This window comes from Suricata suricatta, chromosome 4, assembly GCF_006229205.1.
Source record: "Suricata suricatta isolate VVHF042 chromosome 4, meerkat_22Aug2017_6uvM2_HiC, whole genome shotgun sequence".
Taxonomy (NCBI): Eukaryota; Metazoa; Chordata; class Mammalia; order Carnivora; family Herpestidae; genus Suricata; species Suricata suricatta.
Window position 1 is genome coordinate 144,587,495 of NC_043703.1, and position 20,332 is coordinate 144,607,826.

Sequence of the window (20,332 nt, forward strand, 5' to 3'; positions counted from 1 at the left end):
CAGGGTGAGGTCTTGGCTTGAAGAGCTAGGGCCACACAGAACAATTACTTTAACCTCTTATTATTATTTTTAATCTTTATTTTTGAGAGAGAGAGAGAGAGAGAGAGAGAGAGAGAGAGCGAGCGGGTAAGGGGTGGAGAGAGAGGGAGACACAGAATCCGAAGACAGGCTCCAGGCTCTGAGCTGTCAGCACAGAGCCCGTCGTGGGGCTCAAACTCATAAACTACAAGATCACGACCTGAGCTGAGGTCGGATGCTTAACTGACTGAGCCACCCAGGGGCGCCCCTACTTTAGCCTCTTACACTATCTACCTGGAATAATGGAGGGAAAGCCCTTTGAAATTAGGCAAGGGAATTAAAAATCAGAAGGATCAATAAAAGCAGGCAAGGAACTTGGAGGACCACAGAGGTAGAATGGGGCTAGAAGTATCTATGTGGGTGTTGGATCAAAAGGAGGTGGCGAAGTGAATGAGGAATGGACAGGAATGAATTGCTTCTTTAAGGCTTCTCTCGGGTCATTAGAGACATGGTAGTGGTCTGCTGGAACTCACGGAGCAGGCTCCCTGGAGAATCAGCCCCAATTCGATAATATTCAGGATGAGGAAGAAACCCCTACAAGGACTACTAGCCTGCAGCTACAGAACATTCTGGAGGTCACACCTCCGTGGTCTTTGGGGATGAGTGCTGAGTCATGAGTCAGGAGGTCTGAAGTCTAATCCAGATTTCTACCACCTTAAGCAAGTCATGTCACAGCAGGCCTTGGTCCCTTCATCAGTAAATGAGCTGACTTTGTCTGAATGGTCCTGGGTCCCTTTTGGGCTTCCGGGACGTTGGTTGCCTTTGCCGGAGCACCAGGAATGGAGCGCTGTGTGGGTGACGTGAAGCCTCCTGACTCCTGGTTCCTTAGAGCTTGTTCTGAGGAGGAGCCGCGGGGGCATCACTGTCCTAGGCTTCAGCACCCAGAGCTCCTTGCTCTTTGGAACCCACTCAGCTCTCTCTGTCACATGATGCCTTGTCCCCAGCTGGATCACAGTGGTGAGGTATGTATCAATATGTGGCTTGACTGGCCCAAAGGAGACTGAAACAAAGCCCCGCCTCGGCCAGGCCACTCTGTTACTGCCCCCACCCCCAGCCACTTTACTGGGTGGCCCATTGTCACAGCCACGGCCCCCAACTTTGTTCCTTCACAGGGATTGGGGGTTTGGGAGCTCCATGTCTTCCTTCCTTAGAGCCCTGGAACCCGTGTTGAGGGATGGGGACCGGGTCAGAGCTGGCCTCTGAGGCCACGTGCCACTGGCAGTTTCTAGCATGACAGAGCATGGCAGCGGTGCAGTGCTCCGTGACCGTCACCTCTGGAGAGGGCAGTGCTCAGGAGGAGGAAAGCACTGAGACCGAGGCCGTGGCTCATTCAAGGGAGGCAGGGCATGGACTTTTACCACACAAGTTTATTTAAATAAAAGTGAACATATATGCAGGCTGGGTGGCCTGAGGGGGCAGAGGTCAGGGAGGAGGGCGGATGGGAGGCAGACGTACAGGAAGGTCCAGGCAGAGTCTGTGTGGTATGAACCAAGCGGCAGAAGGAGTGGCTGGGGGCCCGGGGGCAGTGCTGGGCTTCGGTGCTGGGGCAGGGGGGCTGAGGAGGGGTGAGCCTGGTGCCAGGAGGTCATCTTCATCCCTCACATGCTCCCCCTCCCTCTCCCTGACCACCGGGGCCTCAGGCACCCCCCCCCCAGTCCCCTCATCCCTCTCCCAACATCAGCCTTCCCCTCAACTACTGGGAAGTCGAAAGACAAAATAAATAAGAATGGATGAGTCCTGCCGAGGCTCCCAGCAACGGGGTAGGGAAGCCAGGCCAGGCGCACTGCCCCCGAGCCCCATGCTGTCAGGCCTGGGAAAAGAACAGGTAAAGTGCAAGGAAAATCCAGTAAGTAAAAATATACCAATGACTTTGTCAAATATACAGCTGCTGGCTGTCAGGGGAGCGGGCGGCTGGCCGGGGCAGGCGGTGACAGCGCCGCCCTGGGAAGTGTGGGCTGACACAGCGTAGAGACAACAAAAATAAATAGGGTGGAGGAGTGGACAGAGGCCTCGCCCACCGCCCGCCGGGCCTCTGCCTGCTCACCTGCCCCGTCCCCACAAGCCTGGCTGCTGGCCTGCCTCCCCAGTGCTGGGCACTGACACAAAGCACCCGGCCAACCGGCTGTAAGGGAAGGATTATAATGTGGGGCGGGAGCGGGGTGGGGCGGCAGGGGGCAGCTGAGCAGTCAGCCAGGGCTGGAGCCACCCTCAGTACTCGTCTTGGTCTTCCTGTTGGTGTTCCTCGATCTCATCGTCCTCGGGGGGTGCAAATCCTTCCTGGAGGGCGGGAAGGGAGAGGGAGGTGGTGAGCCGGGCAGGCCAGGCAGAGGCGGAGATGTCTGCTGGGGGCTAGTCATGCCTCCCCTGCTGGTCTCTGTGGGACCCTGGGCTCTGACTTTGGCGAGCTCCCCTCACCCCAGTTCCCCAGGCCCCTCGGGGGCTATCCCTGGTAGCAGGGGGCGCGGGGCAGCATGGGGAGGGCCCAGTAGGCCTGGGACACGAGTGGGTGAAGGTAGAGCTCACCTCAGTGGCGTAGAGAATGCCTATGATGCCCGAGATAACAGGGCTGTTCTCACTTTCATGTTCCTGGCAGATAAGCTCGATGTCTCGAAGTTTGCTGAAGTAGAAGTCGCGCTCCTTCTCCAGCCCATCCACCGTCAGCTTCAAATCCAATAGCTGCTTGGGGACAAGGTAGTGTTCAGGCTGGAGATACCTGCCCCGGACACCCCGCACCCCCCCTGCCTGCCCCGGCACCCCAAGGTCCTGGGTTTCGTTGAGGGCTCTCTTAGTGACCCTCGCCCACCCTGCTCACCTGCTGATTGAGTTCAAGAATCTGGGCATCGGTCTCATGGCCACCATTCCGGGCTGATGGGGGGTTCTTCCGGAGGATGCAGGGTGGGGCCACATTGCTCAGCCGGCCGGAGGTCTGCATATTTTTGGGGCCTGTGGGGGACGTCCTCTGTGGAACTGCCCAGAGGAGAAAGGACGGATAGGGGCCACGTGAGCCTGCAGCTCGCGTGGCCTGAGACAGCCTGGTGTGATGACTGCGGGGGCAGGCCCATGCGAAAGGCAGGCACTCTTGCCCTCCCCTCCTCTCCCACTCAGGAGGGGCATCTACATCTAGGCCTCAAGCCATGGCCACACTGACACCACAGCAGCCGGGCAGCTCTCGGCAAGCCTGGGAGAGCAGGGACTGTAGGGAAGCAAAGAAGGTATGAGGGGTGGGGGTGGAGGACAGCTGGCCTGCGGGAGAGATGAGGGGGACCGGGAAGGCCGATTTGGGAAGCGGGGCTGGGAGGGTTGGGCCCTCTTGTACCATCAGCCAGAGTCTGAGGAAAGGCAGCTGGTGCGGGGTCTCAAATCTGGCCCTTGCTGGGTCTTTCCTGACAGAAGGTGAACTCAGTCTCAGGGCCCCTGCCCCTCCTGGCATCTCTGCCTCAGGATGGGCTCTGTGCTGTGTGCTCAGGGACCCCGGCTCCTCCCCCGCAAGCCCGGCATGCTGTGGCCACTTGTCTTCTCGCTGTGGCTGCTCCCTACGCAGAGCTGGCTGCTTCTAACACAAAGCAAGCAGGTGGACGGGGGGGCAGGCCCAGGCGGGGCGGCAGCGCAGATGTAGGAGCGGCTCTGCTATGACGGGTTCAGATGCTGGGGCTGCTCCTTTCTCTGCCTCTCCCCAGCCCTTTCGTCCCCCAAAGGCCCCATTGCTTCTCTCCCTTCTCCTCCAGAACCCAGGCACAGCCTCCTTTCAAAAGACTCATCTCTTTAGGACTCAGGGCCACGGCCTTTGCCACAGGGGAAGATTGGATCCCAAAGGGGGAAGCCTGGCCAAGTCCTGTCCCTGGGTGTCCAGTGGGCAGGGGGCAAGGAGGGTGTGTGGTGCTGGCACCAGGCCCCTGGCCTGGATGGACCTGGTCAGATGAACCACGTCACATGCTGCCCCGTCCTCTCAAGGCACAAAGCAGGTGCCCTGGGCCTCCCACCACCACTGCCCACCTCCCTCCATGGCTGGTGCCGGTGGCTCTCTGTGTGTAGCAATCTTTCCAGCCCTGTCCTCCCTACTGTGACCCCCCTGGTCTAGGTGGGCAGCAGGTGGCGTCATCTGAACTCCGTGATAACAGTCTCCTCCAGGCTGTCGGGGCCGGGCCGGTGGCCCAGGGGGCACTCGTGGCTGCGGAGCCCTGCCGGCCCGGCCCCTCATACTCCCTCCCCCAGCTCGGGCACGTTACCTGCTGTGCCAATGAGTTTCTTGGATTTGTTGAAGATCTGATCACCTGGGTTAGGAGGGGGCGCTACGTCCTGGCCCTGCCGCGCCAGCAGAGGGTTGTAATCCTTTCCGTCATAGTTTGCGTCAAAGAATTTCTTAAACCACTGAATAAACTCAAAATTATCTTGGAATTTTCCTTTCACTAATTTCTCTACGGGAATTATCTGAAATAGACCACACAAGCAGAGAACTTTAGCCACCTGCGGCCGCAGAGCTGCCTTTCTCTGTGAGAGGGTCCACTGCTCTCAGGAAAGCCAGCTCCTGGGCGGCAGCCATCGTCCACCTTCTCCACGGGGCCCCTCCTGCGGCCGGTGTGCTGTGGCCTGGGCCTGGCGTCCAGAGACAGCCCGCTCCTCCAAGCACGGGAGGAGCTGGCTGCGGCCCTTGGCACTGCTGTGTGCGGGTGGGGTGGGGGCTGCCAGGGGCTGGGGGCCACTGAGGCAGGAGAGTGAGCCAAGAGATTTTTGTTAGGCCCCACAGAGAAGGACCTTAATAGGAGCGGTACACTGAGCCTCAGCTGCTGAGATGGACAGGGTCGGAGAGAAGGAAGGGGTAGGAATGTCGTCAGGATAGGATGTCAAGTGAGGGTTTTCACCATGCCTTGAGCTGGGGGACATTCCCTTTGGAGAGTAGGGGAGGGTGGAGAGATGCGTGAGAGCTGGAGTGACCCCAGCGGCCCCTGCTGCCCCGGCTGGCGGGTCATCTTCTTCCCCAGGGTCACACAGCTCCTCAGGGGGGACCCCGGAGCGCAGGCACCTACTTTGTCAACACCCATCTTCTTGAAAGCTGCTTGCAGCACCTTGAAGTTGTGGATGTATTCATGCTCTAGTTTGGCCTGGAACTTCACCTTCCTCAAGTGCACACAGCCAGGGAAGAGCATGTCCATGAACTGGCAATAGGCTGCCCCTGGGGAGAAGCACAGCTGCCTGAGGGGGTCTGGCCACTCCCCTACCAAGGCTGTGCCCCCAAACTACCCAGTCTTGTCTCCTCTCTCCTTGTCCTGGCAGAGTCAGTCCTACGCATAGGATAGATATGTCCAGAACCACCCCACCACCCCCAGCTCTCTGAGAATAAGAGCAATTATGACGGACTGACACAGTCACGTGCTAGCACCATACCACACGCTGCATAGGTGTCACGTAATCCTAACAGCAACCCTAGTTTGACAGGGCATGTTCTCTCCATTTTAGGGATGGGAAGACTGGGACCTAGTGATTTGCCCAGGACTGCACTGTAAGAAGCTGAGATTTGGGCCCAGCGTGGCTAGATTGGACCTCATGCTATTAACCGCGGGCTTCGCTGCCTGTCCTAGCTCTCGGGACACCCCCAGCCGCTGGCCTCCTGCAGCCCTTCCCTGAGCCTCTCCTGCTCTTCACCCTGGACTCTTCCCATTCCCCGCAACCCTCATTTCCTTCACCTCCAAGCACTTTGACTAGTTTAGGGCTCCACTGCTCACCTCCTTAACCCTAATCGCAAACTGCATTCTCTGCTCTGGTCCTTCTGCCTCCTACTTTCGCACCTCTTCCCTCCCCTGGGCCCCTCTCTCCCCACACCCAGGCTCCTACCTGAACAGAGCTGTTCTATCTTGGTATAGTTGAGGTGCAGGGAGTCATTGACCCATGCAAGCATATCATGGCGACTCAGATTTTCACTGGTCACAGATGTGGAGTACACATTGACGGCCATACCCCAGCTGCAAAGAGAGAAGACAGGCGAGGTCAGCACCCAGGGGCCTTGTGCCATTCTTTAACTGTAAGGAGAGAAGGTGCTGGACAGTAACTGGGGAAGTGAAAAGCATCTTCCTCCAGACCAGCCTTGCGGTTTTCCTTCCTGGAAAACCCGGCAGGCATTTCCCTCTCGAGGTTAATGAGTGTCTGCTATATGCCAGATGTGTGTTAAGAAACTGGTGATAAGTAAGATGTGGTCTCTGCCTTCAAGGAGTTTACAGACAGGCAGACCCCCACGGAAGGGAGTGACAGGGCAGTAAAAGCAACACATACAAAGTTTAGAGCCAACACAAAGATGGGAGTGATCTCTGCAGCTTGAAAAGGTCAGCGAAGGCTTTGGAGCAGAGATGCTGGAGTCTGAAAGAACTAGGAGTTTTCCAAACATGCAAAGGGATGGGGTGGAAGGGTCCTGCAGGCCCAAGGACTAGCAAGAACCAAGGCATGGCTTATTCTGGGATTCTGAATTGTTCAGCAGGCCTGGGGAGCAGGTTTTTGTGTTGGGGTGTGGTACAGTGAGGTTGGCAGGAATGGAGTGCAAAGGGTTTTGTTTTCCACGAGGAGGAGTCTGGACTTTCTGTTCAGACAACAGAAAGCCATTAGAGGATTTTAAGCAGGCAGTAACCCGACCAGATTTGTGTTTTAGAAAGCTGACCAACCTTTGCGTCTCCCTTGACTTGAAACCCCATATTTTTGTGGCCAGTGGCCCGCTGGCTGACCCATAAGCACCTGAACTCTGCCTGTCTAGAACCTCCCCTCAATACGTGCCTGTCCTGTTATACTCATTATCCCAGCGAACGTCACCACAGGTCACCCAATCACGCACGTTAGAAACCCGGGGTTATCCTACATAGCCTAAGGCCCCTCACCCTCATATCCAATCATTCGTCAAGTCCTGCGGCTCTGCATCAGTGTGCCCTGTTCTGCCCACCTCTCCTGCTGCTTGTGGGCGTGGCTATGCATGCACGTTCTGGCCGAGGCCAGCAGTAGTCTCCTAAAGTGCTCCCAGCCTCCAGTCTTTCTCCTGGCACATCCCTGTTGCTGCTGCAATCAGAATCTAAGTAAAAATAGCCCAAACCACACCATGCTCCGTAGCGGTCATGAACAAGATACCCACTGACTGAATCTGCCTCATAGACTTGAGCTGTTCAGCATTTACAGGGTTGGAAGCATGTTTGAATTAGTGCCCAATATTTGAACGTTGGGATGTCTCACACAAAAGACTTGAGGTTTCTGGCTTTTGGCAGCCCAGGGCCTTTGTTTCTGCTCAGCAACCAATGGTTGGGGCTGCGCAGCGGCGCCCCCTTCTGGCCAGTGGGCATGAGCTCCTCCTTACCCTCCCCCTCCAGAGGCCCGTCAGCCAAGTGTCAGCCGCTGTTATCACTGACTCGCACTGTTAATGGGGCAGTATAACCTGGAACTAGGTCTTTATCAGAAGTGGACAAACAGAAGATAGACGGAAGGACAGCGTGTTTTGAGAATTGTGAGCGTGCTTATTTCGGACTGAAGAATACTTCTCTAGGTTTAATACATAAAGTGTCTCCACAAAGGAGAGACATACCCAGACCACTTCCCTTTCCTCCTCCTGCAGAGTCTGCAGGCGCAGATTGGAGAAGCCGCTTTAGAAAGGAGGCTCCACTGGCATCCACTGGGCTGTGCCTCCCCACGCCCTCCACCCCAAGTATACATAATGGAACTTCACTACGTGCACATTTAACTTCAATGGCATTTTTGAGAAAAATCGAGAGAAACCCTCTCGCTTTGCCCTTTGTTGCCCTGGGAAAGGGAGGTCCGGCAGGGCAAAAAGCCAACAGAAACAAAAATTATTGTATTGTCTTGGGAGCTCCTAAGGACTCAGGAACTTGGAATTCCAGAGATTTCCGAGGTGATTTTGACTGCACTCGAGTCTCCTCTTGCACAGCAGTTTTGAGCCCGGTGCCCTGTGTTCTGACCCTTGCTCTAGCCACAGGACTTGTTTAAATGCCAGCCCCCCTTGTCCATAAAGGCCTTAAAGCCAGGAGTGGGGTTTCCAGGCCAGTCGCAGGCAAGGTATTCAGCAAAACTGTTGAATGACTGAGTGATGCCTCCTCATGGCCTCTCCCGGGCTTTGAGTGTGAATCATCTTTCATCACTTTCTGGCCTGGACCCCCTCCCCCAGTCAACCTTTAGGACTCAGTGTGGGCATCAGCTCCCGCAGGACACTGTCTCTGAACCCCTGCCCTGACCCTCTCTGTTTCTATAGCACCCGGAGCGTGGCCCAGTCGCAGCATTTGTCAACTCTCTTGAAATCACTTACGTTTGTCCCTTCCACCTAGATGTAAGTTCCTCAACGGCAAGCTTATGTTTCCTTCACTTGTGGTTCCAGACCAAATCTCCATGAATTCTCCAATCATCGCAGAGACTGGATTTGGGAGACTGCTTCTGAGTGCCTAGGAAACTCGCCTGGCATCAGTAAGCTAGTGGGAATGGATGGACACCAAACTTGACAAAGAGGCAGAACGGGTAGATCAAAATAAAAGTGCATTTTATTTTGAGGACTCTTTAGTTAGGGATTGTGAGAAATAGAAAAGATTTGCCCCCCACCTTAGGGAATTTATAGTCTTACTGGAAAAACTCACAGGAGAATAGTAAAACCAAATGCCCCAAAGCTAAGTGAAAACAATAGGTGTGACAGGAAGTCAGGCAGGGGAGAGCTGGCAGGGTTAGAAAGAAATGGGCTTGAATGGCCCTCACAGGAGTGGTCAGACCCTGCCAGGCCTCCGGGGCAGGCGGGGGAGGGGGGTTGCAGAGGCCTTCCGGAGTGGAGTGCACGGGGCACAGGCTGTTGTGGATACTGGCCTTCCACTAGCTTGAGCTAGGGGATGATTCCTCCCTCAGGTCCCTGGGGCAGGGTGATGGGAAGGGGTGTGGAGGGGGGGCATGGCTCTGCATTCTAGGCGGGTCAGGGGTCAGCGAGGGTTCCAGGAGATAATGGGCGGGGGTCTTAGCTGTGGGAATTCCTGAGGCACTCTAGAGATTCTTTTTCTTCTTCCTTTCCTTTCCTTTCTTTTTTCTTTTCTTTTCTTCTTTTCTTTTCTTTTCTCCTTTCCTTTCCTTTCCTTTCCTTTCCTTTCCTTTTCTTTTCTTTTCCTGTTTAGCATATGAGTTTCAAGGACTGATTATTGAATAAAAGCAGAGGCATTGGTTCGGGTCAAAATTAGTACTCCAGGACTAATTCAAGAATCTCCCAGCCTTCTTTGGGTTCCTTAGAAGAGTACATCAGATTCTCCTTCAGAGACTTTCTAGTAGGTCAGAGTGATGCCCAAGTACATGCGCATGTGTGTGTGTGTGTGTGTATAACTACATATGTATTATGTATAACTATTATATATATTATGTATACAACTATATATAATATACTACATATAACATTTATTAATATATATTTATATATAACATACAACAGGTAGTGTATATATACAGTTGTCCCTTGAACAATACAGGGGTCAGGGACTCTGATCTCCCTCCACAGTTGAAAATCTGTGTATAGCTTTGGACTCCCTCAAAATTTAACTATTAATAGTCTACTGTTGACCAAAAGCCTTACTGATAACATAAACAGTTGATCAACACCCATTTTGTATATGTTTTATATACTGTATTCTTTTTTTAATTTTAAAATTTTTTATACTGTATTCTTACAATAAAGTACGCTAGAGAAGAGAAAATGGTATTAAAATCACAAGGAAAAGAAAATACGTACATACAGTAGCCTACTGTAGCCCACTGTGTGTATCGAGAAAAAAATATACATAGGAGTGGACCTGCACAGTTCAAACCTGTATTGTTCAAGAGTCACCTGTATAAGTTACATACACATACATATACACACACACATCACATGTGTATTATGCGTGTGCACGCACACACCCCTCCAGGTGATTCTGATCCTCATCTGATACGGGGCCTTGGTTGGGACTGCCTGGCTCACACTGCAATGGCATAGCCTGGATGGTGGGATGTTTTGCCACCTCCCTGGGGGGAAAGTGTTAGCCATCTTCCTCCTTGGTACATGGGGGAAATGTCTAGTTTTCTTTACAGAATACAACTAAAGACCTTGCTATCAGGGCTCCAAGAGCCACCAAGAGCTATACAGGTACTTGAAAAATGCCAAAGTCAGATTCTCAGCTTGGCCAGAAATTCTCAGTTCTGTCTGTGCCTGATGATGGGTCCCCAAAGTGGCAACAGGGTCTATAAGAAGGAAGTTGAAAAAATGTCTCCTTTCAGGGCCAACAATCATGTTGTTACCTCCTGTGGGGCTTTTGGGAAAGAGGGTGAGGGTGTGGTGGAGTGGGGTGGGAGAGTGGGGTGAGTGTAGGTGGGAGGCTGATACCAGAACAGAGCCATTATTTCCACTCAGGACTGGCTACTCTCTGCCTTGGTCAGAGTCAGGGTCAGGATCAGCTCAAGAGGACTCATCTAAGGTACCCAGGAGTCTCTGCAAGGGTTTTCTGTCATACTGGCTAGAGGGTCCCAGAGAAACAGCTTCCTAGCTCCCTTATCCCCCATCCTGATAGGCCGGGCAAGATTTCATTTTCCTTTCCTACACTTGGCACTGCGAATACAACTAAGTTATGGCCAGCAGGTGGCAGCCAGGTCCTGAGCAAAGCCTCGTTAACATTTCCCCCATCCTCAAATCCTCCTCTCCCTAGCTCAACTTAGAAAAAGAGAGCCCCTAACTTTGATCTGGTCCCTCAAAGAAAAAGCCTGCTTCTGTCAAAAGCTCGTGGTCTCGTGGTGTCAGGGCCCAGGGGGTAGAATGGGGTGCGAATTCCTGCCCCAGGCGTCCTCTGAGAGCTGGACCAGCTGGAATGGCCTGGAACAGTGGGTCTAAGACTTTGGACTGAACTACATTGACCTCTCTATTCCTCGAAGCCACACATTAAACTCATCCACCTTCTGATGGCTTTTTGTATTGGGTGTTGTCTCAGACCTAGACTCAAACCAGATCAGCTTCTGGGGACAAAGATATATAAAGCATTAATCCATGCCATCTGGCCTTTTGTGGTCCAATAGCCTTCAATTAAAGCGGAGAAACAGTCGGAGAAAACTCCAAGTTAACACACCTGTTGCCAAGAGCTGCTTATCTCTTCCGAGAGAATGGTAGCCAACCACACAAGGGGCCACGCTCTGTTTCAAAAGCCACCACAGCCAGGTCTTCCCTGTCCCTGTGTTTCTACCATCATCTTTGGCACATGGGGACTCTCAGGAGAAACAGCCCCTGATTGGGTTGTGGCAGGTCACCCTCTGAGCCAGCTGTAAACCGCATTCCAGGACCAGACTGAAAATGTGGCCTCAGGAAAAGCCTGCTCTTCAGAACCATGGCTCCTGCTACAGGTCTGGAGTCATGGGAAAGACAAGTTCAGGAGGTTTAAGCTGGTGATTTTGCTAAGTCATTTCCTGTGCTAGGACGGTAAGGTTCATGGTGCATTTACTGGAGATGGGAAAGGTGGCCACAGGTCTCAACCGGAGACCAGAACCGCCAGTCATTCTGTAGCCTACAGATTTGAAAATGACTCCATTTCAACATCCCATGGTCAGAAGAGTTTCTAGTAACCATCCAGTTCCTTCCCAGATACCTTGGACTACATTAGTTCTACGTATGTATATCCCTAAGTCATAAATAAGTCTATAGAACTCGGAAAGCTCACTAGCCTAAATCTGATTTTGGCTTTTTGTTTTCAGGTCGTCAGTGGAAATCTATCTTCTACAAATGTGTCTTGAAGATAATTCAGGGAAATCCAGCCCCCAGTTCTTTGGTTCCTAGAAGAACCCCCTGCAATTCCCAGGACTCTATCCTCTGTCCAGCAGCCTATGAAAGGCACACCAGGTCTTTCAGTCCTGCAGTGGGTGTTGGGCATGCCTTGGGCAGCCTCCAAAAAGGTGCTACATTAAGAGTACTGATCTCCAGTCAGAACACTTGGGTTCAAATACTAGCTCTCACATTTCCTAGCAGTTCGGCTTTGGGCTGTGGTTTCCTCATCTATAAAATGGGGACAGCCCCCACATCATTGAGCCTTTATGAGGATTAGGTGAACCACATATACAAGGCTGGGCAGAGCCTAGAACACAGTCAATTTTCAGCAAATATTTGTTAGCATCACTGGGGCAGACAGTGAGAACCCAAGGGCACTTGTTTGAGAAGCAGGTGCTCAACATGTATCCAGCTTCAGATCTCCGAGACCAAGGAAGGCCAGTCCACGAGGGAGAGAGACTACAGAGCTCTGTCCTCTCTGCCTGGGGACAGCCATCTGGGCTTCCTGAAGCTGGGCCCCTGACCACAATCCCTCCCAACTCCAGATTTCCCATATATTCGACTTTGTAGATGTCATCCTACCGGCCAGGAGGACTGGAAGAGATGCTGTGGGATCAGAGGACAACTCTAAGAAGTCTGCCAAAACGTTTCCCACTCCTGACATGGGGCTATGCCCATTGTCATTGGGTTAACCCTTCCTGCCCAGGCCCGGGGGGGCTGAAGTCACCTGTCTGGAAAATCTGCAAAATTGCTACCCCTTGTCCCTTTGGGTCACACATCCAGGTTACTCCGGGGTTGGATGGAGGCAATATGTGCAGGCAGGCATGGAGGGTTCTGAGGGCCTGGAGGAGCCCTGCCAGCGGGTCACAAAGCCCTGGCAGACCCAGCCAATCACTTTCTTCTCATGGCTGAGCAAGGACCTGACTCATATGGGGGCTCAGCTCTCACTGCGGAATTAGTCAAAGGGAGGGAGAGGGCAGGTGGACTAGTTCCAGGGCCGGTGGGGAACCAGCATGCACCCAATCCTGCAGATCCAGGACAGGGATCTGGATGGTATTGGCTCAGGTAGGGACTGGAGCGTCTCTAGGATTCTGTCCTCACAACACTTTTAGGGCATGTGGCTGTTCTCAAAGATCCTGAACCCCTCGGAAGTCCCAGTTACCAGGGGTCCTGGAATGTCCTGCCGAACAATGATGTCAACTCTCTCTCTATTTTTTTTAGAGAGAGAAAACAAGCGAGACTTAGGGAGAGGGGCAGAGAGAAAGAATCTTAAGTGGGTTCCACACTCAGCACGGAGTCCGACACGTGGCTTGATCCCACAATCCTGAGACCAGAACCTGAGCCCAAATCAAGAGTCAGATGCTCAATTGACTGAGCCGCCCAGGTGCCCCTGGTCTCAACTCTTCAAGAGCCTTCCCCAGGCCGGTCTGGGTTATGTTGCCACATCCCCGGAAGCTGTGTTCAGCCCCTCTCCCCCTGCCCTGCTCTGCGGGGGTGGCTTGCTGGCCCATCTGTGCAGCCTGCGGATAGACAGGGAAGGACGCCGCAGCGGCTGCTGTGATGTGTTGAGAAGAGAACATTGGTTTCTGCAGCCCTGGCGTGTCTGATATTTCCTTAATGATCCTTCACGCTTCAAAAGCAAGTCTGTGTCTCAGGGGGCAATACAAGCTGTGTCACTTCATCTTCCTTTAAAACGATGTTTCGTCAGACTGTGTGGCTTGCAGTTGTCACTGGACCAAGTGGCATGTTCTCCCTACCTCTGGGACGACTGGGTCTGACTGGTTGTTTAGCCCACTTTCCCTCGACCCCAAGCTCAGCCCTCCTTCGCCCCCGTAGCTCTTCTGCCCCACAGCCGATCCCTCTCAGAATTCTCCAGCTTTATTCCCTTGCCCTTTTGACAGATTTCTCATTTAGTCTGTTAGCCTTTCCACCAGAAAGTCTGCCCTGCTGATGTCTAGAGCTTGACAAGCTTCAGTGTTTGGTTTCCTGTCTTCTCGTGCAGACTGTCACTCTTCAGGTCCCTGAGACTCTAGCTGCCTGTCCTGCAGGAAACAGTGGGTCCCCCTCAGTGAGGATGTGCACTGGACGGGGTACAGTAAGGCTGCCTACTTTCTTTCTTTCTTGTTTTAAAAATTTTTAACATTTATTTTGAGAGAGAGAGAGAGAGACAGAACACAACTGGGGGAGGGGCAGAGAGAGAGGGAGGCACAGAATCTGAAACTGGCTCCAGGATCTGAGCTGTCAGCACAGAACCCGACACGGGGCTTGAACCCATGAACCGTGGGATCATGATCTGAGCCGAAGTCGGACGCTTGACTGACTGAGCCACCCAAGCGCCCCAAGGGCTGCCTACTTTCAAATAGCTTCTCCCTTGGTCTACCATGGGTCCTGAAGTTCCCACCACAAATGACATTCTTATAGATGAAAGCCTTTATCTCCAAAAAGCCTTAGTTATTATCTCGATTTTGAATATGAGGAAATGAAGGCTCTGGGTTCAAGTGACTCGCTCAAGTTCAAGCTTAACCACTGGCAAAAGCTAAAGCATGAACCCATTCCATTTGAACCTACAGCCTATGCTCTTACTTGACCACTACACTGTGGCAAGAAGAGTTGTTTGATCCTGCACAGCCCTGGTGCATGATGACTTGCTCTGACAGCCCTTGAGCATTAGGAGAAGAGTAAAGAAATTTCAGAGGTGTTCTTTATGTTTCCTTTTCCAAGCTACTGTAACGTTGTCTTCATCTCAATCATCAACTACTTACTGACCACTGACACAAGGTGCTAAACACTTTATGAGGCACCCTGAGAACACAGGATCATTTTAAAACATGGGTCTTGTCCTTAAGGAGCCTTTGTTTGAAGAAATAAGAGTAATTCATAAAACAACAAGGGATTCCACAAACCAGAACAGAGGAGGTGCTACACAGAGAGCTCCAAGAGAGCACAAAGGATGAGTGTGGGCTCAGTTAGATGATTGCTGGGGGAAGGTGGCACCTAACTTGGGCCTTTAAAGATGACAAGATATCAGAAAGCAGCAAAGAGAAAAAGAGAAAGTGGAGACACAGATAAGAGGTTTGGTGCTACTCTTACTTTTTAAAATGAGCATAAGACCAGTGATTCAATCTTAGAGGAATGTTACGGGATGCGATCAAGGGAGGAGGTAGGAGAGGTAGGTGATGTGTCCATGCCAAGGGAGGCACCAGTTTCAAGGAGGTCATTGGCCCTGTTTTATGAAGTTACCAGACCTCTGATGGAGAAATGGTCATTAGATTGTGCAAGAAGAAACGATGAACATCTGAGTCATCCTGCTGCAGGGTGGAGAGAGAAGCGAGACCCAAAGACAGTTACAGAGTCCCAGATCCTTTGCCTAGAAGGCTGCTGAGTGGGGAAATCAGGAGTTTGTCATCCAGGCTATTTATGTCTGCTGCCGTATCACAGGTAACAAAGTGAGCGACTTGCCTGCAAGGTGGGGACACTGTGCTACTCTTGGTAAAAGCTGAAAGCAATATACAGATTTCATGTAGGCTTGTGCTTTTCATCTCAGTGTCCCACACATCTCCCTTCAGAATCCATATCCTGTTCTTAAGTTTTAGACTTTATCTGTCCACAAAGGCTCACAAGTGCAACCTCATGGTCTTTCTTTTTTTTTTTTTTAATTTTTTAAATATAGTTTATTTTCGAGACAGAGAGAGACAGAGCACAAATGAGGGAGGGGCAGAGAGAGAGGGAGACACAGAATCTGAAACAGGCTCCAGGCTCTGAGCTGTCAGCACAGAGCCGGACGCGGGGCTTGAACCCACGAACCGTGAGATCATGACCTGAGCCAAAGCCGGATGCTTAACCGACTGAGCCACCTAGGGGCCCCAACCTCACGGTCTTTCTAAAGCTTATGACAACCCTGTGTCATGAATGAAAAGAAAGAATGGGGGGAAAATTTAAATGTAAGAAAGTCTTAACTAATTTGAATGTTTGGAATATATTTTAAGTATTCATTTACTGTACTGTTTAACTGTAGTTATTCAGAACAGAACCTCTTTTGATCCTCAGTTTGACTGAAAATCTTGTTGAAAAGTCTATTAAGGCAGTGTAGAATGCACAAAATTCATTACTAAGGACTTTCCAGAGCCTCAGATTCATTCATTTACTTACCACCATTTATGGAGTGTGTATTCCAGGCATTGAGCCAGGCACAGGGCCTATAGAAAGGAATGGGACCCAGTGTGGGCCCTCAAGGTGTCCACGGATAGGGTGGGAGCTGGGCCAGTGAACAGATAACCAAAGGGCTCCACATTATGCTACAGCCCCACAGGCAGGAAGGACATGCTTTGGGAGCAACCCTGCTTCCTGGGTCAGGGAAGCCTTTGTAGAGGAAGCCGAGTTTGACGTGGGTCTTGAAAGAGAAAGTCATCAAGCAAAGAGTTAAGAGAAGAGGGCGAGGATCACAAATAGTTCACCCCAGAATGCATGCTGGGAGCAGGAGGAGGTGAGGTTAGAAAGGTAGACAGGAGCTACACACCAAGAGCTCCGTAGAGATGTTAGGGGGTATTACATCTGGGGTAAACTCAAGGGAATTTTGTTTCCCTGGATACAATATATTTGTGACAATACAAAAATATTTGTAACAATATTATGGTTAAAAAACAGCATAATTTTCAAATCAAAATTACAGCAAATGAAATTACAGTGATGAGAAACTGCATGAAATTTGTAATGCTTGAGGCTTTATTTTCTATTCTCTTTTCTAGTAAAAATTGAAGAGATTCCCAAGTGCTGCTTGCAGAAATCAGTGCCCTCCAAATTTTTGGAAACTCTTTATTTTGATTTTAGACTCACAATTGCAAAATAGGACAAAGAATTCCCATGCACCCTCATCCAGCTTCCCCAGTAACATCTTACATAACAACCGTGAAGGCCAGGAAGTTGACATTGGTACATTATTAACTAAGCTATAGACATTATTTTGATTTAATCAGTTTAACGTGCACTTTTTCTTTCTTTTCTTTCTTTCTCTTTTTCTCTCTTTCTTTCTTTCTTGGTGTACAGTCTAAGAAATTTCATCACATGTATAGATTCATGTAATCACCACCCTACTAGGACACAGAACTCTTCTATAATCTCAAGGAAACTCCCCTCTACAGCCCCTCCATATCCATGTCTCATCCCCAACTCTAACCCATGGAAGTCACTGATCTGTTTGCCATCACTATAATTTTGTAATTTTAATAATGCTACATAAATGGGATTATACAGTAACCTTTTGAGATTGGCTCCCTCCCCCACTCAGCATAATGCTTTGGGTTCTATCCAAGTTGTTGCATACATTAATCACCCGTTTCTGTTGCTGAGTAGTATTCCAAACAACGGTACAAGTATGGATATGCCACATTTTATCCATCCACTCACTGAAGGATATCTGAGTGTTTCCAGTTTTGGGTGATTACTAAAAACCCTATGAGAACTTTCCTCAGTCTTCTCTTGCTTTGTTCATGAAAGTCTGGTTCTGGGAAACATCTCTCCATGTTTTTCTGTCCTCTGAAGCCACACAGCTGGTTGGGGTTTGTAGCTGGAAGGCCCAGGCATTAGGTTTGGGGACACAGGCACACAAGCAACTCTTTGGACTGACTATTCTCAAAACTATGGGTTTGTTCAATCTAACATCTGTACCCCTGCAGGCCAGGTTCTTGCTGCTTAGAGACATTTACTCTATAACTCAAATCTGTGAACTTATCTTTCTAGATGGCACAATTTTATCAAGGATACTTTAGAATAATAGTGATCAATTTGGGGAACCTTCAATATGAACAAAATCGAGAAGTGCTTTAGAACAAACAGGGGATGGAGTTTCAAACATTCAGTTGTTTGCAGGATTACTGGGGCTGAATCCACTACGGTTCAGAACAGCCTGTCTAAATTCCGACCCAGGGGCGCCTGGGTGGCTCAGTCTGTTAAGTGTCTGACTTTGGCTCAGGTCATGATCTCACGGTAAGTGGGTTCGAGCCCCGCATCAGGCTCTGTGCTGACAGCTCAGAGCCTGGAGCCTGCTTCGGATTCTGTGTCTCCCTCTCTCTCTGTCCCTTCCCCACTCATGCTCTGTTTCTCTCAGTCTCAATAATAAATAAACAAAAGATTTAAAAAAAATAAATTCCTACCCAAACTTGCACAATACTCTCTTAGAGTTAAAGAAAGACTGAAGTAGTCAAAAGCATAACAGAGAAAGGACTCATACATTGAACGGTCCTTATAACACCCCTACCCTTCAGTCAAAAAACCCAGTGGGTGGGAATATAGATTTACTCAGGACCTTGGGGCCATAAATAGAATAGTCATTCCCTGACCGGAATCAAATACTCTAACCTCCAGTGTCTCCCGAGGGTGCATATTTTACAGTTACAGATACATGTTCTGCTTTCTTTAGTGTTCTGTTAGGTCCAAAGAGCCAACAGTTGTTTGCCTTCTTCTGGGAAAATGAACAACCTACCTGGTCTGTTATGCCCTAAAGACTTCCTGAGGCCTTGCCTGTTTCTCACAAGTCCCCAGCCATGGCCTTAAAGACCTTAAACTTCTGCATGATTCTTCAAGTGAATGACCTTACACTGTGTTCTAAAGACAGGTAAACGCTAAGATGGATTCCAGCCATCTGCTGTTTTCTTTCAGAGAGGGCACAGTGTTCCAAAGAGAAATATAATTTGTCCAAAGTAAAGTTTATTATCGAGGACATGATTTACCCCAAGGAGGTAAATGCTATACTTTCAACAGACAGTAGGTCATTCCCAACTTTCCAAATTTTCTAAATCATCACACTTGTAACTTAACCAAGCCCTCAGGATGCAGACCTCTTCCTTAGGGATCTAAACATGAAGAGGTCCTTCGTGAATTAAGCTAGCCCCTCCACGTCTTCCCACTTCGGGCTTCCCTCCTTACCAAAACCTTTCTACCGATGTGTACATGTGAGATCTGGACAAACCTTTGGTGTTATGACTCAACTTCAAGGGAACCATCAGACATCAACAGTCTACTGCAGCATCTCTGCCCCTGTGGCAGGGCCCGCTCACCTGTCCTGAGGGCAACAGCCTAGCAGCTAAGTTAGTGGAGCCTTCTGCACACTTGGTTTTAGGGTCTCCTTTAAATTGGTGGTCCTTTATGGCATACACTACTTGTAGCTCACTGAAAACACACCACATTTCTCAGTAAGTAGGCTCACCACCAGTGAAATCCTATTATTTTTCTCCATCACATATTTTTCTATTCATTGCAGTATTACTTTGAATCCTGCTAGCCTACCTCTAGATGTCATGTTCTCAATGAGGTGATTTGGCCCATCGGCTTCTGCTCTAGGAAAAAGAGATTGTTAGATAATTCAAGAAGGAGAAAACCCTGGCCTTGATTTAAGAATCAAAACCTTAGCCACTCAAGGGGAATCAGGGTTGTTTTCTTTTCTCCTCAAGCCTTTTCAGTTCATGCTTTACAAGAGGCCTGGAAAGTAGGGCAAATCCTACTGAAGGAGAGCAGACAGAATCTGCTGCAGGCCAGCTGTGAGATGTGAAAAGAGAAGTCAAGGGTGACCCTGCAGTTTCTGGTTCCAGCACTGGAAGGAAGGAGGAAACTACAGGAGGAGCAGGTTTCAGGGAGGGGTGAGGCCCAGGAGCTCACTTGATGTCATACACCAACACTGGGGAGACTAGGTAGGGCTATTAGGAAATATCATATTAATAGGGCACAATATCCCATGCTTTATTATAAGATTTTTTAAAGTTTATTTATTTTGACAGAGAGAGAGAGAGAGAGCACAAATAGGGGAGGGGCAGAGAGAGACGGAGAGAGAGGATCCCATGGCGAGAACCCATGAACCATGAGATCGTGACCTGAGCTGAAATCAAGAGCAGGGCACTTAACTGACTGAGCCACCCAGGTGCCCCCTCCATGCTTTATTAAGTCAGTCTCTGGTAGTCAGACATTTTTGACATTGAGATGGTGCTAGAATTAACACCTATGAGCATTCAATTTTTGTCTAAATATACTACTACCTGTGGGGAGGGAATTACTGTGTTAAAGGGCATGGCATGTTTTAAGGCTTAACAGTTATCTACAAAGACTTTTTTTTACCTTTTATTTCTTTCCTTCCAGAAGTTCGAGTGCATTTCAATACACTCTCACCAACATGGAATGTGATTATTTTAAAAAATGTGTTGATTTAGTAAAAGCCAACATTTTTTTGTTCATTTAAAAAACATTGCTTTGATTACTAGGGAGGGAGAACATATTTCCACATTTATTACCCGTATAAATGTATTCTTCTGGGAACTGTCTGGGCCATAGCATTTGGAGAGGCCACAAGTCACTGATCTACCAAACATCTGGATATTCTGATAGTAAATGCTCACTATTCACACCTTTACTGAAGATCTACCTAGGGTTCTGGGATTGATTTGTACTGGCCCCAGATATAGCTATTTATTTATTTATTTATTTATT

The 20,332-nt window shown here is 50.0% G+C and overlaps 1 protein-coding gene and 1 long non-coding RNA gene across 6 annotated transcripts in view; one reads left to right on the forward strand and one right to left on the reverse strand.

Moving 5' to 3' along the window:
- Positions 1-1,425: 1,425 nt before the first annotated feature.
- MAPRE3 (microtubule associated protein RP/EB family member 3) lies at positions 1,426-12,682 on the reverse strand. 4 transcript variants are annotated; one of them, XM_029938123.1, is made up of 8 exons: positions 12,588-12,645; positions 8,363-8,522; positions 5,908-6,035; positions 5,103-5,248; positions 4,305-4,506; positions 2,891-3,045; positions 2,602-2,754; positions 1,426-2,355 (listed from the first exon to the last, which is right to left on the reverse strand). In XM_029938123.1, exons 3-8 carry the CDS (start codon positions 6,026-6,028, stop codon positions 2,287-2,289), a joined length of 846 nt encoding a protein of 281 aa, XP_029793983.1. In that variant the 5' UTR covers positions 6,029-6,035; positions 8,363-8,522; positions 12,588-12,645; the 3' UTR covers positions 1,426-2,286. The 4 variants fall into 4 exon arrangements, with proteins under 4 accessions (XP_029793983.1, XP_029793982.1, XP_029793985.1 ...); XM_029938122.1 differs by lacking the exon at positions 8,363-8,522 and having other exon boundaries at positions 12,588-12,682; XM_029938125.1 differs by lacking the exon at positions 8,363-8,522 and having other exon boundaries at positions 4,350-4,506; positions 12,588-12,681.
- Positions 12,683-12,836: 154 nt separating this feature from the next.
- The window catches only part of LOC115290258, a 60,365-nt gene continuing 52,869 nt past the window's right edge, over positions 12,837-20,332 (forward strand). For both annotated transcript variants that reach the window (XR_003908031.1, XR_003908029.1), the window contains exons 1-2: positions 12,837-12,925; positions 13,863-13,950. This is a non-coding gene — a long non-coding RNA (uncharacterized LOC115290258). The remainder of the gene's footprint in view (positions 12,926-13,862; positions 13,951-20,332) is intronic.